At 44.5% G+C, this 16,732-nt stretch overlaps 1 protein-coding gene across 1 annotated transcript; it reads right to left on the bottom strand.

Annotated features, from left to right (window-relative positions):
• Positions 1-10,524: 10,524 nt before the first annotated feature.
• Positions 10,525-13,328, bottom strand: LOC121742306 (calmodulin-binding receptor kinase CaMRLK). The gene is made up of 2 exons (XM_042135414.1): positions 11,864-13,328; positions 10,525-11,281 (listed from the first exon to the last, which is right to left on the bottom strand). The coding sequence occupies exons 1-2, from the start codon at positions 13,245-13,247 to the stop codon at positions 10,647-10,649; spliced, it is 2,019 nt and encodes a 672-aa protein (XP_041991348.1). The 5' UTR covers positions 13,248-13,328; the 3' UTR covers positions 10,525-10,646.
• Positions 13,329-16,732: the final 3,404 nt, after the last annotated feature.

Here is a 16,732-nt window from a genome sequence, read left to right as displayed (position 1 = left end):
GAGCGATAAGTAGAATACCAGCTCCACTTCCCGTCTTATTCGAAGCTCCATCTACGAATCCACTCCAGCAGTCCGGCGGCTCTACTTCGGATTCCTGGGGCTGTGTTAGTTCGTCATTGGCAGGATTTTTCTGTTCGGCAATAACAGGGATTGCTTGATCGAACTTTGCCTCTGCAAGAAAATCTGCCAAGGCTTGTCCCTTGATGGCTTTCCGAGGTAGATATTCTATTGAGTGTTCTCCCAGCTCTATGGCCCACTTGGCAATTCTGCCTGATGCTTCAGGCTTAGTCAAAACTTGCCGAAGTGGAAGATCGGTTAAGACGCATACCTTGTGAGCATAGAAATATGGCCGCAGTCTCCTTGCTGCATTTACTAATGCCAGAGCAATTTTTTCCAGAGGTTGATACCTTGTTTCTGGACCTCTTAATGCTCGGCTTGTAAAGTAGATGGGAAGCTGCTTTAGGCCTTCTTCTCGTACAAGCACCGCGCTAATGGTTTGATCTGATGCCGCTAAGTATAAGAATATTACTTCGGCTTCGGTTGGAGCAGAGAGAATAGGAAGCTCGGCTAAATAACTTTTGAGCTCGTCAAAAGCCTTTTTCTGCTCGACTCCCCACTCAAACTTTGGTGCCTTCTTCAACACATTGAAGAACGGCATTTGCTTTTCGGCTGCTTGGGAAAGGAATCTATTCAGTGCGGCTAGACATCCAGTTAGCCTTTGCACATCATGTATGGACTTCGGCGTTGCCATGTTCTGAACAACTTGAACTTTTAGCGGATTTGCCTTGAGTCCTTCCTTTGAAACCCAACAACCTAGAAACTTTCCCGAATCTACCAAAAAGGTACATTTTTGGGGATTGAGTTTGAGGTTGGCTTTTCGGAGCACGTCGAGAGTGGACTTGAGATTGTCTTCGTACTCCGAAGTGCTTCTGCTTTTAACGACTATGTCGTCAACATACACTTCAACCTCTTTTCCGATTAGATGCCGAAATAGCTTGTCAACCATCCTTTGATATGTGGCTCCGGCATTCTTTAAACCGAATGGCATCTTTTTGTAAGTAAAAATGCCGAAGTCAGTAATGAAAGCCGTTTTTGAAGCATCACTCTCATCCATTAAAACTTGGTGATATCCTTTGTATAAATCAAGAAAACAAAAAATTTCGAAGCCTATCAAAGCTTCTACTTTTTTATCTATGTTCGGAAGGGGATAGCAATCTTTAGGACAGTGCTTGTTTAGATCGGTAAAATCTATGCACATCCGCCATCCTCCCTCTTTTTTCTTGATCATCACAGGGTTGGCCACCCAAGAAGGATATTTCACTTCAAATAACACATCCGCTTTCAGTAATTGGCGGACTTCGTCATGGATGACTTGACTTCTTTCTGCCGCAAAGAGTCTTTGCTTCTGTTTTATAGGCCGGACTGAAGGATCAATATTTAACCGATGTGTAATTACCTCGGGGGGCACTCCGGTCATGTCCAACGGCGACCACGCAAAGACGTCTTTGTACTCTTTGAGGAGCTGGATGGTCTTTTCCCGGAGTAGAGGTGTTCCCGCGAAACCGATCTTCACCGTTCTGGATGGATCATCTTCATATAACCGAACTTCCATCGAGTTCGGCTCCGGTGTGACTTCGGTCATTTCGCCTGCCTCTGACTCCGGCTGCTGTGATTGCTATGCTTGATGGTGCCGATCTGATTGCTCGGCACTTTTAAGCGCAATCTGCAAACACTCTTTTGCTCTCTTTTGATCACCTCGGATGACCGCTATCCCTCCTTTAGTGGGGATCTTGATGGTGAGGTGATAAGTAGAGCAAATGGCCCGAACTGTGTTGAGCCAGTCTCTTCCCAGTATAATGTTGTACGGGGACCGAGCTTTTACCACAAAGAACTCGATCATCGTACTGGAGCTTGTAGGCGCTCTTCCCACCGTAATCGGAAGGCTGATAATACCTTCAGGGCGGGTGTCCTCCTGGGCGAAACTTTTCAGAGGAAGCGGAGCCGGACTGAGCCGAGCTGGATCCACTTCCAGTTTATCGAAACATTCTTTAAAAAGAATGCTAACTGACGCTCCTGTATCCATGAACACTCTGTGGATCAGTTTGTTTGCCACTCCGGCTTGAATGACAATGGCGTCTTGATGAGGAGAGATGGCCGGGACGGGATCGGCATCTGAAAATGTAATCACTTCGTCCTGCTTCAGCCTTTTATGCGTTGGCTCCTCTCGATTGAAGCCTCTGCGCTCTGACTTCAGGGACGATTTAGTCTTCCCGGCTGGGAGAGCGTCAATAGTCTGGATTACTCCATCATATTGCGGCTCGTCATCGTCTTCGGGATCTTGTTGCCTTTTCAGATCCTGAGGAGCGCAGTTCGCACCTCTCTGCTTCTTGTTCTTTTTCGGCTGCTTGCTTTGGTATTTTTTTAACGTCCCTGCTTTCACAAGAACATCAATACCTGCAGCCAAATGTCGGCACTCCTCGGTATCGTGACCGTGGTCTTGATGGAAGGAGCAGTAATTATCCTGACTTCGGCGCGCGGCCGATTTCGTCATCCGCTTTGGCTTTTCGAACATATCGGAATGCAGTTCGAAAATTTCCGCTCTCGACTTGTTCAATGGTACGAACTGAGCGGGCGGTTTCTCAAGATCGAGACGTGGTCCCAATCTGCCTTGTACCGGTGCCCTTTGAATTCTTTCAAAAGGAGTTCGGCGAGGAAGCCTCTGATCGCTATGATCGGGCTTCTTTTTGTCTCCTCTAGATGAGCTGTCTAAAGACCGTTTTCGACGGTCTGCCTCATCGGCACGAGAAAACTGGTCCGCAATGTCCCACATCTCTTGAGCTGTTTGCGGACTGCATTCAACGAGCTTCCTGTAGAGAGCTCCTGGCAGTATTCCATTTTGGAATGCCGAAATGACAAGTAGATCATTGAGATCATCTACTTGTAGGCATTCCTTGTGGAACCTCGTCATGAAGTCGCTAATTTTTTCATCGCGACCTTGACGAATAGAAAGCAGCTGAGCCGAAGTGATTCGGGCTTCCGCTTTCTGGAAGAATCTCCTATGAAAAGCATCCATTAGATCTCTGTAAGATCTAATGCTGCCTTGAGGGAGGCTATCAAACCACCTCCTTGCGTTCCCGATGAGCAGCTCGGGAAACAGCTTACACATGTGAACCTCATTGAGACCTTGGTTCGCCATATTATACTGATAGCGTCCCAAGAAATCATGAGGATCCACTAACCCGTCATAAGTCATTGACGGAGTTCGGTAATTCTGCGGCAACGGAGTTCGGGTGATATCATCCGAGAATGGAGTCTTCAGCGCTCCATACATGGCGAACCCGACATCTCTTCGGTATGGTGGAGATGGAGTTCTCCTGTGATTCCGGTAACGAGGAGGAAGAGGAACATGTCGGTGGTGAGGATTCTTTCTCCGGGGAGATGCGACACTACTGCGGTAGTGACTTTCATGTCTGGATGGAGAGGGAGAATCCGCCGTTTTCGTCTCCGGCTTTTGGCCTGTTTGCAGGAATGTTAAGAATTCATCCTGCTTCTCGGCCAAAAACAACTTGACAGCCTCGTTCAAATCGGGCTGCTGGGAAGACTCGGTGCGATGACTTCTGGAGTGGCTTGTTCCTTCACCGTGAGGACTGGAGACAGATTTCTCACGAGGCTGTTTTCCAGACCGACGGGTTGGACTAGCTTCCCCATGGTTATCACGGACGGAAGCACGGGTATTATGTGATCTGGTATGCATTTTTTTGGTGGAAGAGGATCAAAAACTCGCTTTTATCACAGATTTGGTTCTCTGGTTCCCACAGACGGCGCCAGTGATGATTGGCGAATTTTTTATGGTAATAAATGCAGGTAATAAATATAGATCACGACACAGAAAGTTACGTGGTTCGATTTACTGAGGTAAATCTACGTCCACGGGAAGAAAGGAGGGCAAATTTGTATTGCTTGATCTGGATTACAGCTTACAATACTGACTTGCTATATGAGATTCGATATCTAGAGAGCTTAACCCTTGTTTATCTGATCTAAGTTCTATTTATACATTTGAACCAAGATCGTGGCTTGCAGGTTGACAACTGCTTCATACCACTAGATAGATCGTGGGTGTAGTGGAGGTCGTGGAGGTCCTGCATGGGTCCACTATCTCCTTGTTCGGTCGAATACTGAGACCGAACTGCTGAACTTTGCCGATCAGCTTTTGCCGATCTGAGAGTAGAGCTTGATTGGTTCTTTTGCCGATCTGAGAGTAGAGCTTGATTGGTTGGCTTTTACCGAGCTGTAGGCTGCGACCGAACTCTTTGGTTGTGCCGAACCGAACTGAACTCTTTGGTCGTGACGAACTGATACTCTTTCTTGGGTTTTGGGCTAATGGGCCGTCACTGCTATTGGGCTCGCCATTAGGGTTTAGTTGTTTAGTTCGTACCCCATCAACCTGCACCTTAAAACACAAAAAAATGAATTACAGAATAACATTGTGAGTCATTACAACACAAACAACAGCAGGGTATTTTAGTCCATTTGAATGGATAGAGGAAGTTCTTTTTTCATAGACAATTTACCAATATGGGTTATTTAATATCCAGTCCTAACAACAAACCGCAATTTAATTAGTACAATCGAAGATTTCAAGTCATCTCAAATGCTATGTTATACTCCATGGGTCCCGGTGGTGCACATCCGAACTCCACATTAGTTTGATATTATCCGCTTTGGGCAAAGCCCTCACGGTTTTGCTCTTGGGGTACTCCCCAAAAGGCCACATACTAATGGAGTTGGGGTAGCTCATTTATATGCTTGCAACTCTTGTCCATTCTCCGATGTGGGATATGGCTTACTTCACCACAATCCTCCCCTCAAACCAAGACCACCAGACCAAGACCACATGTTTGTGCCCCATGTTACAGGTCACCAAGTCACCACAGGTCTTGGTCGAGCTCACGCAGAGACATCGGAGAACTTGCAAGCGCAACCCACCGAACCCCGAGCCACACAGGCCAGCCCCTGAACCAGGGCTCTGATACCACTGTATGGATCAGACTTAGATCGGATTCACTAATTACCAAGACCTCTTTGTTCTTTATGAGGGAGCTCAGTCAAACTCCAACCAAGCGACTGATATTACAAGGAATTGAATATTGAATACAGAATAGGTGTCTAACTATTACACAAGATACGAATCTTGTTCAAGCTTCAGTATCTTCCACCTGTACACTCAACAACCGAGTCAGTAACACAAGAAACCGATCCTCACGGTTCTAACAAGGTTACACAAGTAAACACACTGAAACACAAAGCAAACACACTGAAACACACTGCTTCGGCTCAGACACCCGTCGATAGCACTAGCCTATTCTCAAGAACACAGATCCAAGGGAGCACAACTGAATCCTTAGGTGATTAACCTCACACTCCAGATTCCAGCACCAACAGGCTCCACAGCACCAGATCTATCACCTCTGAGAACGATCTCACCAGAAAACCCTTACACACCCTAATTCGCCTAACACATCAGCAACCGAAGTGGTTGCTTCCTTAGTTACTGTAGCAAGATCCTTTGAACTTTCAACCGTCCAAGATCATCAGAAGAACCAACGGAGAGCCGTCGGAGAAGAAAGCAGAAGGGGAGAACGAGAGAGAGCGCAAGAGAAGTGAGAGAGTGTAAATGAGTGAATGATAAGAACCGAAAGGTCTAACCTCTCACATAACAAGCACACATCGCCATCCAACGGCTGAGAGCCTTGATCCGGGTGGGAGTACACATGGCGGCATCTGGAGTATGAGGAGTAAGTATTGGGCCAAGCCCAATTCAATCATCACATGGGCCAAGGAAATAGACAAGCCCAAATAAAAGTCCACCAATCATTCAACACGCCATCTAAAAAAATTCAACCCCAATATACATGTGCATAAATGAAAGTTTTATTACGCAAACAAAAATTAAAGTGAAAATGATCCTTACAAAGTATTGCCCGATGTTTACTTCTCCATTTTGTCGTAAATAGAAATTAGGGGAATTAACATAATCCCCACACGGCATAATGACTCCGACGTTTTTCCATCATGCAATCAAACACACATAGTTGTCTCCTTTTTTCCTTTTTTCCAATACTATTTTGTATGCCATTCATGGAAAATAACATTATTTGTCCAAAACTAACATTATTTGACTTGAAAGTCTGGCACATGATTCATATATTGATTAGCTTTTCATTAGTTTTGATATATCTTTTCATAAAAAACATACATTGTTCTCATTTTGTCTTTGTAACTCCGGTGGTTCGATCCACAATCTATTGGTAGAAAAAGAAGTGTTTTACCAACTAAGTTGTCATTATTTGTTTGATTTATATTTGTAGTTTGTGACTTTATGAGTTTTTTTTATAAATTTTATAATAATAAAATTCTTTCTTGCAAGTATATATATCATCATTAAAAAGTTAATATAAAAAGATATAGTACTTGGTACCATCAAGATTAAATATGATTAAGTTTGGAAAATAGTCAAAATACCGATAATGTAAAAGAGAAATCAAAATTGAAAACATGGGCAAACAATCAAAACAAGAGACTTTCAAAATTTTGAATCGATTTAAAATTTTAAATATCATTTCACGTTTCTTGTGATATAAAATGGTGAGCATTTAAAAGGGTTTATTAAAATGGTGAGCAGAAGAAGGCTGCCATTAAGTCTGAAGTTACTGATGTTGCTTTTAATTTTTCATTTATTATTATTATTGGAATGATCTTCGATTATTTCTTTTTGAATTACAAATTATAAAAAAAATGCGTGAATTTGATTAAAGCTGTGTATCGTTATAAAATGGTATAATTATCGTAGTATTATACGTAGTACTATTAGACTTTATAAAGTTCTTGCATCTTTGTAAAGTAAGATACTTCAATGTATTATTTAAACAGTACGTGCAACAGGCACGGAAATTATTAGTACTACACCACTATACTTATTAATTAATGTTGTCAAAAGGAAAATTAGAATTTATGTATATACGATGACATTACCTATAAAATCATTACTATGCTCATATGGAGTATCAATATAATCTTCATGTGTAGCCAATTATATGGCATGCACCGTCTCTTCAAATTATCATCTGCTGATTGAACTAGCCAGAGAGTTATTTTATATACACCTATTTACTACTGAGCTATTGCTGATTAAACGAGGGGAATAAGGCCACCCGCAACGCGTCACGCGGGTGGCCCGTATTCCGTCACGAAGGAACGAGACGGCGGCGTGACGCGTTGTGGCGCCCCGTCTCGTCCCCAGCCCGTTCCGTGTTCCGTCACGGCGTGACGAATGGCGAGACGTCTCGCCACGCGCCGAGGCGAAGTGGCGCGCCCCGGCGCCATGCGTGACGCCCACTCGCCGGCCCGCGAGTAGACATCGTCACGCTGGCGCAATAAATCATTTTTTTAAATTCGAATTAAAAAAAAATTTAAAAAGTGGAAAACGATAATATTATCGTTTATAGCCGTTTTCCATTTTTTTAATTATTTTTTTACTCTATAAATACTCCCAAATCATCTCCATTCCTCTTCAATTTTCATCTAACATCTCATCACAAAATGTCCGGCGACGGAAACTCCGGCGGTAGCGGCTCCGGCGGGTGGGATCTCAACGCGTTCGGTGACTGGGAGAGCATGTACAACACATTGGGTGGTTCTGGTTCGTCGACGCCGAGCACCCAGGGTTCGTCGACGCTGGGGGGTACCAACCACCCAATTTTGACGTGGATGCATACGCATGTCCCTCCGCCCCGCGGTATTCGCATGGATTATCCCAGATTCAGGAGTATTATTCCGTTGAACCCACTCCGGAAGAAGGCCGAGGCGTTGGAAGCTCCAGGGCGGAGGCGGACGAGGACGATGAGGAAGAGGATCTAGGCCGGCATCCGTACGGCCCCAAAGAAACGCTGGCGGTGTACAACGCCTGGATCAGCGTCTCGTACGATCCCATCGTCGGGAATCAACAACCCCGGAAGTGCTTATGGGAAAAGGTCACTGAGGCCTACCACCAAATTAAGCCGAAGGGGTCCCGTCGCCGCACATAAAAGATGCTCCGCGCTCACTTTGACCGAGTCGACAGAGAGGTCAAACGATTCTGCGCCATCCACAAGAATGAAGCGGCTCATTACCAAAGCGGAGCCACGGGAGCCGACATTCTGAGGTCGGCTTTGCTGGTCTACTTCGACGACACCAGCAAACAATTCAAATATGTCGATGTTTGGGAGGTCGCCAAGGACGAGGAAAGGTGGGCCGACGGTGTGCGGTCCAGCACGGGCTTGACCTCGAAGCACACCGCGAGTGGCCAATACTCGTCTGGTGAGGGCGGTTCGGGCAGCGGGCCACAAGAGTTTGCCTCGCAGGAGGTTGAGACCCCGGCAGACGATGTCGGGGGTTCTTCCGTGGGCGCCGTCGGCCGCAAGGGAGAAATGCGGCGAAGGCGGCTAGAGGGAGAAGGGGCCGAGCCGAATCAAGCCAGGCGGGCTCGGGCTCGGGTGGACCCCCCAACTCTCTTATGGTCATGTACATGACCGCCACAATGACGGACACTTCCCGCATGACGCCCGCCCAATACCAAGCCTGGCTTGACGGAATTACATTTATGGCAACACAACTTGGCATTCCGCCTCCTCACGGCTTCAGTGCACCTCCACTGCCTTCGGGGAATGATTTGCCGGCGGAGTAGTTTTTTTTATTTTCTATAAAATTGTATTTTAAATTATGTCATTTTTATTTTTTTAGGATTTTAATTATTTTTTTTTATTTTTTTGAATTTTAAGTTGTATTTTTATTTTATTTTTAATGAAGTGTGTTTTTTAATTGAATTTGGTTGGAAATAAAAATAAAAAATGAAATTGAATGAATAGTAATTTAAGGAACGGTTAAGGGATGGAGAGTTGCAGGTTCCGTCCCTTAGTTAAGGGATGGAGTATAAAAGTACAGTGGGGCTCGCGAATAGTAATTTAAAGGACGATTTAGTGACAGCGTTGTGGATGGCCAAAGGAAAGTGGGAGGCCTTTGTCATTTTATCTTTGGTAATACGATGAAAATTTTGATTTGTTTAATGATAAATTATGATTTGCTTAATGATAATTATAAGGTATGTAGTTGTAGATAGACAAGATACCAAAAGTCAGAGTATCTCTCAAGTTCTTTTTTCCATTTGTTCTCTTCCATCTTAGCTTCCATATTAGTACTGTTGACTTAATATTAGAGACAATAAAACAATCTGTAAGCAGTAATCACTGGTGCATATTTTTGTGTTGTGAAACTGAAAGTATAAAGTCAATTTATCCATTCAATTGTTCAATTCGATCCTTTTGTCTGACCAACCCGACCTTACCCAGTCTTTATACGCGACTAGTCCTTTAAAAGGATCCAAAGCTTGATTGTTACGAATTTTGACTCTTTTATATTGGAAATATGTCTCTTTATGAGCATTACCTATAACTCAAATGGTCTCTTATCATGAAAATTTCTTAACTTTTGAGATTCGATGCCTACTATTACTCATCCATCAAGAATACGTACTCACCTTAGATATACTATATGATTGATTATTGAATGATTGAGATTTTAGTTCTGCGTTCAGATAAACTCATTTCATCTAAACTGATAATTATTTTATTTATTAGATAGTGAAAACCTAGAATAAATGCGGCTCATTTACTCGATGAATGCAAGTCTTAGTTCAATTCCAACTCATTTACTAGATGATTGCAAATATAAGTCAGAATCCTAGATGTGACGATAGAAAGAAAAAATCAATACAATTAATTTTACTGGTATTACAATTACTTTATATATACAATACCATAATGGTTCCAACCAAACGAAAATGTTTACGTTCCACCGTATATGAGATATCTAATTTTGTGTTAAAATATTTATTTGAGACCAAATAATATCATCTCACAATTTTCCGCACAACCCGCGGGTATCCCACTAGTAAGAAAAAAGCAAAACTAGGAACAAAGAAATATGGTCCATTCTCTTCATCTATAAAAACCAGCAATAAAAAAATGTCCCCATCCATATATATAAGGTATTTAGATCCAAACTCTTTGCTAAAGATTGTCGTTATGCACTTTAATGTACGCAGAGGAATATTGCTTTGTTGTAGCTTTGAATAAATTCAGGGAATATCATAAATTTAAAGGATTAAAGCTACATATATATGTAAACAAACAACAACAAAAAGAGCAATCAAACAAAGAAAAAGAAAAAGAAAATGAATAAAGACAGAAAAAATGCCAAAGAGTATTCGATGTTGATCCAGAGTCTCATGACTCGTACTGAAATTCCCTTTTTTGCCCCTTGTTATTACCACTTATTTCATGTATAATTGTTCACATTCACATTCTTTGCGTATAAACAAATGATGGTTAGTTACTTAGCATGTGTACTAGTACTAGTATTTGTAATATTTTTGAACTTTGATTTTTGTCAATTTCCTCTCGATGCCATTCGGAATAAAATAGTGACTTTAGCAAAAGAGTTGAAAAATATCTTCTTGAGCCATCAAATAGAGTAATGTACAAGCCAAAATAATTGAAAGCTCGATTAAATATAGCAATTCAAATCTAAAAAAAAATAAACATCTGAATTCAATCGTGACTTGAGACCATTTCCAAGGGGGTCGGATGTATATCTTTAAGCAAGCCCAAAACTTGTTGCATGGTCGGCCTCTTCTCCGGCGACTCCGCCGTGCACAAGTACCCGACTCGGAGGCACTCCACCATCTGACTCACCGAGTCGCCACACCCCCTCAGCCTAGAGTCGAGCGCGGTCGCCCCCTCCCCGCCCTTCACAAGCCTCCTCACCCCATCCACCGCGTCGCCCGAGCCCCGTTGACCGGTCAACAGCTCCACCAGCACAACCCCAAAACTGTACACATCATCCTCGGTGGACCCCCCGGATCGGTCCTGGCTCGCCACGAAGTCGGTGATCCGCGGCTCGAGGTCATCGGCCAGCAAGATGTTCGACGGCACCAGATGCCCGTGCACCACGGGCTTCGACCGGGCGTGGTGGAGGTAGGCGAGCCCACGCGCAACCCCGAGAGCGATGCGGTGGCGCGTGTGCCACTCCATCTTCTCGGGGCTGCTTTGTTGGGCCCCACTTTGGATTTCCCACGTGTCGGCGCTCCAGTCCTCCACGTTGGGCGCCCCCGTTGGGAGCTCGTGCAGCCAACGGTGGAGATCGCCGTTGGCCATAAACTCGTACAGTACCAACTTTTCTTTACCTGCGCACAACGGAACGGAATTAAACCCAACTACCTCATTAAATTTGCATTCGAGTGTCATGTTTCAACCGTCCTATGTTACATGAACAGTCCATGTCCTAACGCCTTTTTAACTTCAAAATCAACACTAAAATCACATGCTATATACACAAATATCCAAATATTATCCGCAGCCATTAACAATTTTATATTAATAGGAAAAATAACCTGAAAGATTGAAAGTTTTAATACAAATCCCGAAATCACAAGATCTCCTAATTTGACTTTAATAGTCTACACCAACTACGAAGCGCCCAAGTAGAAATTTTTAGAGTCCAAAATTGAATCTTGCACTAGTTTCAAAGACTATAATCACGAAAATCTATTACTAGTTGTAATCATATCTGATCTTGCTTCTGCAAGAATATTTGTATTGGCATTTTCTAAGCTCCCAAATCTCACGTGAACTCATTAAATGTAGTAGCTCAAGAAAACGTTAAAATTAATTATGTGTATTGGTTGACAATAATACAAAAAACAGAGAAAGAAAACAGTAGTACCTGATTGAAAATTTGAAACAGATTTGAAGTTAAAAAAAATTACCTGCAATGCAGTAGCCAGAGACAGGCAGCAGATTAGGGTGTTTGAGCCTCGAAAAGTCTTCAAACATGGCGGCAGCGTCGTCGCGGCTGAGGCACCTTGCATTCTCAAGAACCTTGATCGCCACGTGGATGTCACCGGGCAGCACGGCGCGGTAGAGGGGCCCACACCTCCCCTCCGCGAGCAGGGACTCCTTGCCGAAATGTGACGTGGCGGCGATGAGGTCCTTGAATGTGAGGTTCATCAGTGGCTTCTCGAACATGACTACGGCGGCGGAGGTGGGCTCTTTGATGTCGGCAACCCACGACGACCCTGACTCTGTTTCGAACGAAAACGGCCCTGATTTCTCCATTCTGAACGGGGTTTGGATCGGCGTCGAGATGGACCATTTGCTCTGCCTCGCTCTTCTCCTCTTTCTGCACACGTAACACGCCAGCACGGAGGCGAGGGCGAGGGCGGCGATGGATGAAGCTACCGACGCCGCAAGAATGAATCTTTTCCGAGTTTTCGATCTGGGTTTCGGTTTCTTGATTGGGCCGAGGTTTATTTCTTGGTTTTGCGGCGGCGGTTTGTGGCGGAGAGTGGGCTTTATATGCAAGTCAGGGGCGGTGGCTGCGGCGGTGGTGGTGAGATTGCCGGCGTGGATGAAGGAGGAATTGCCGAATCGGTCGATGTATTTTGAATTCAGAAAACCCGAGAAGTTATTGAACGAGACGTTCAAGAAACTCAGATTAACTAACGACGGAATATCAGCCGGGAAATTACCGGTAAAACGATTGATGGAAATATCCAAGTATTTCAAGGATTTAAGACCAGAAATCGGCCTTAAACTCCCCGAAATATTACAGCCGGATATGTCGAGCTTTTCGAGATTAGTTAGGTTGGTGAACCAAAACGGAAGCGCAACTCGAAAATCATTACCGGAAAGATTGAGAGAGGTGAGATTAGGAAAATTGGATAGATAAGTGAAGTTTCTGAACCTATTAAAGGAGAGGTCGATTTTTTGGAGAGGCGAGGAGTTGAGCGAGGCCGGTTTAGGGAGTCCGGCGGCGCCGCCGAGGCGGTTGCTGGAGAGGTTGATTTGGGTTAAGTTGGGGAGAAGCCATAGGGAAGGTGGGATGGAGCCGGTGAGGCGATTGGCGGAGAGATCTAAGGCGCGGAGGTGGGTGATGTTTGTGAGGTGTTTCCATGAGATGGCGCCGGTGAGGTTTCTGGAGGAGAGATTGATGTGGGAGATGGAGCAGGTGGTGTTGAAGAACCAGGAAGGTTTGAAGCCGGAGACGGAGGCGAATGCCTTGGCGAGGAGGGCGCGGTCTGAGGTGTTGGTGCAGGTTGATGATTCTGATAGAGAGAGGAGAGAGATTAGGAGCAGCAGTCTCAGCATCATTCTGATAGGGATGAGGGAGGAGAGAGTGAGATATTATGTAGTTGAAGTAGTTATTGAGGGCGGTGTGGTGAGTTTAGGCTCGTCAACTACTCAATTTACAAACACGGAGAAGACTAAACCAGAACCACTAGCAAATGCAAATCAACACTGTTTAGTGGGCTGCTGTCCATGTCCAACTAGATTATGACTTGTTTCAACATTTTCTTTAATTATTTGAGATTAGTTCTATTATAAAAGAACTAAAATTCATAAGCTAAGATTAATTCTATACGACACGATTTAGATATTAAGTCACATCCAACATAATCAATGGAATACTACTCCTTTCATTCCATAATAAATGACACGATTTAGAAATTAAGTCACATCCAAGATAATCAATGGAATACTACTCTCCTCATCCCATAATAAAAGTCACGTTTGGTGTGCCCAGTCACATATGGCGTGGACATATATTTTAAAAAATGTAAATAATATTGAATTGAAAAAATTAGTGAAATATGATGTCCATTTTTTATATTAATTTTATAATAGAATGTGAGTGAAATGAGTTAATGGAAAATTGAAATGTGACTCTTATTATGGAACATAACAAAATAACAAAATATGACTCTGATTGTAGAACACAACAAATATTATCTAGTGTATAATTTAGAATAGGGAGATTTGGTGGGTGTGAATATGATTAATGTATGATTGTCAAAATTTCGCTCGTTGTCCTCGATGGATCTATGTTTATAATTATATGCCTAGCTAGGGAATTATGGTATATAGAATGAATAGGTATATATTATATTGTTTGTACCATGCTGCGTATATAATAATTGAAGAGGGATAGAGATTGGAGGAATTGATTTGAAGCATAGTCAAAGACAGAAATAAGACTAGGAGTCGGCCACCCACGACCCTGGTTTATGATGATTCCGCGAATTTTTGATAATGATAAATGCTCGTAAAAATAAATTACGACACAGAGAATTTTACGTGGTTCGATTTACTGAGGTAAATCTACGTCCACGGGGAGAAATGGGGGCAGGTTTGTATTGCTTGATCTGCGACTTACAGCTTACAACACAGACTTGCTATATGATTATTTCTCTAGAGAGATTCTAACCTCTTTCTATCAGATCTAAGTTCTATTTATACATTGAACTAAGATCGTGGCTTACATCATCACTCTAGGTCGTGGAGGTCGTGTAGGTCATGGCCTAAGATCGTGGCCTGAGTTGACGCCACGTGGCAGTGGGTGTGTTGGAAGTTGTGGAAATCCTGCATGGGTCCACTAACTCCTTGTTCGGTCGAATACTGAGACCGAACTGCTTTGGTTGCCGATCTGAGAGTAGAGCTTGATGCCGACCTGAGAGCAGAGCTTGATTGGTTGGCTTTTACCGAGCTGTAGGCTGAGGCCGAACTCTTTGGTAATGCCGAACTCCTCCGAACTCTTTGGTAATGCCGAACTCATACTCTTCCTTGGGCTTTGGGCTGATGGGCCGTCACTGCTGTTGGGCTTGTTTAGTTCGTACCCCATCACTACCCCCCCCGAAAGACGAAGTGAATCACTTCGGCGAAGCGAGTCACTTCGGCACTCTGGATAAAGGTACGGGGGAGGCTGACGTCAGGGGACGTGCCTTGCATGTGACTGCATTAAATGCGACAGTAAAATCCGGCCGTTGAATCCTGAAAAGGTGGGATTCGAAACGGTGCGACGATTTTGAAATCTTCGCCGAATCTGATAAATATGCTCTTTCTTCCTCATTTGAACACCTTTGCTGTTGCGTCTTCTATACTCTCTCTTTCTCGAGAAATTTTCTTCCGCTTTCAAGAGCTTCTTCAGACTTTCTTCACTTTCAAAAAGTAAGAAAAATGTCTTCTTCTTCTTCTTCGGTGTCGGGTAGCGGTAGGAAAGGGGATAAGGGGTCTTCTAGCCGGAAAGAATCCGGGGAGAAGACCGTAGAGTATTTTCACAGTATCTTGAGTAAGGATACTGTGATATCCCTTCACGAGAAATATTTTTTACCTGGGGGGAAGGCGGTGGTTCCCGACGATGATCATAGGGCTAACGACCCGCCGGAGGGTTATGCCACCGTTTACGAAGCCTGCTTAGAATGCGGGCTTCGTTTTCCTCTTCCCCCACCTTTTGTAGAGCTTCTTGATTTTTTTCAACTCCCTTTAGGTCAGGTGACTCCGAACTCTTGGAGGCACTTATCGGCTTTTGCTGCCGAACTGCGTAGGCTAGATAAGGATCTGTCTCTGAGGGCAATCCTTAATTTTTTCCAGTTTAAAAGGAAAGGATCTTGGTTTTACTTGATCCCTTTACAGCCTTTTAGGGCCTTCTGCAAAACCAAGTGGCCGAAATGGCAAAACCGTTTCTTTTTTTATAATAGGACTTCGGCTCCGGGCTTTCCTTGGAGAAGGCCGAAGTCCGTGATTCCCCATCCTCGGTTAGAACCGTTGGCCGAGCTCGAGGGCGAGCTCAATAAGATTCCTATGATTAGGAAACAGTATTCGGAAACTGAGCTCGTCAAGGGCGACCTCGTGTTCAATATCTCGTCTTCGGACGAAGAGGCCGAGGGTGAGGATTTCTCTTTATCTTTATGCTCTACTGCTTTAACGAAGAAAACTAACCTTGTTTTCTTGCTTTTTGGCAGTGTTCATGCTGAATAAGGCTATCCGAAAGTCCTCCGAGCTTGAGGAGCCGGAGAAAGAGAAGGCTACCAGCTCGGCGCCTGATGCCGAGAAGAATCCGAAGAGGCAAAAGACCTCTTCGGGTCCAAAGAAGCCGGAGTCGACTTCGGCAAGTAGGAAGGGGAGGACCCAGAAGCCCCCGAGAGCGCCAGAGAAAGACGTGGTCTTGGCGCCTCCTTCGGAGCATATCTGTGAGCCATTTTTATGGCCCACGGACTTCGCCGAGGTGAATTGTCTTCTTGATTCTTTGGCTTGGCTTCTGTCCTGTATTTTTGGTGCCCTCTGTTGACTTTTTTTCTTATCCATTTTCAGAGGAACGATATGCTCTCCAAGCTCGTCGCCGTCGAACTCTCCAAAGCGTCCAACGACTATGCTGAGATGCAGAGGAAATTGGCGGCTGCTTGTCACCGGGCCGAGCAGGCCGAGGCAAACTTTGAGAAAGCCAGAGCTGCTAGGATTTCGGCCCAGGATGAAGCTCAGTTTGCCAAAAACCAGCTCGTCATCCAGCGAGAGCAGACGAAACGGAGTGATGCTGCCGCCGTGGTTGCCCAGGGGGAGGCTCTCCGTGTTTACACGGAGAAACTCTTTTTGAGTAGCCAGTTCTCGGCTTTTGTCGGTAGTCTGGTAAGGCTAATTGCCGATAAGGGCGAGCAGGGGGCCGACGTCGTACTGCCTCTGTACAGCCGAGAGATAGCAGCTCGGCTTCAGAATCTGCCGCTCCTTGAGGAGCTCGCTTCATCTTCGGTCCTGCTTTCTGCAGACCGAGTCCGGAGTTGTCGAGCTGATCGGGACGAGAACCT

This window comes from Salvia splendens, chromosome 7 (genome assembly GCF_004379255.2).
Source record: "Salvia splendens isolate huo1 chromosome 7, SspV2, whole genome shotgun sequence".
Classification (NCBI taxonomy): Eukaryota; Viridiplantae; Streptophyta; class Magnoliopsida; order Lamiales; family Lamiaceae; genus Salvia; species Salvia splendens.
The sequence above is the reverse complement of the archived record's forward strand: the minus strand, read 5'-3'. Positions and strand labels throughout refer to the sequence as shown.

Excerpts from the sequence above, each read along its gene's own strand:
- LOC121742306 (XM_042135414.1), bottom strand. The coding sequence starts at position 13,247 with ATGATGCTGAGACTGCTGCTCCTAATCTCTCTCCTCTCTCTATCAGAA. Across the intron at positions 11,282-11,863 it reads CTCTGGCTACTGCATTGCAG|GTAAAGAAAAGTTGGTACTG; the intron begins GTAATTTTTTTT and ends CGTTGTGCGCAG.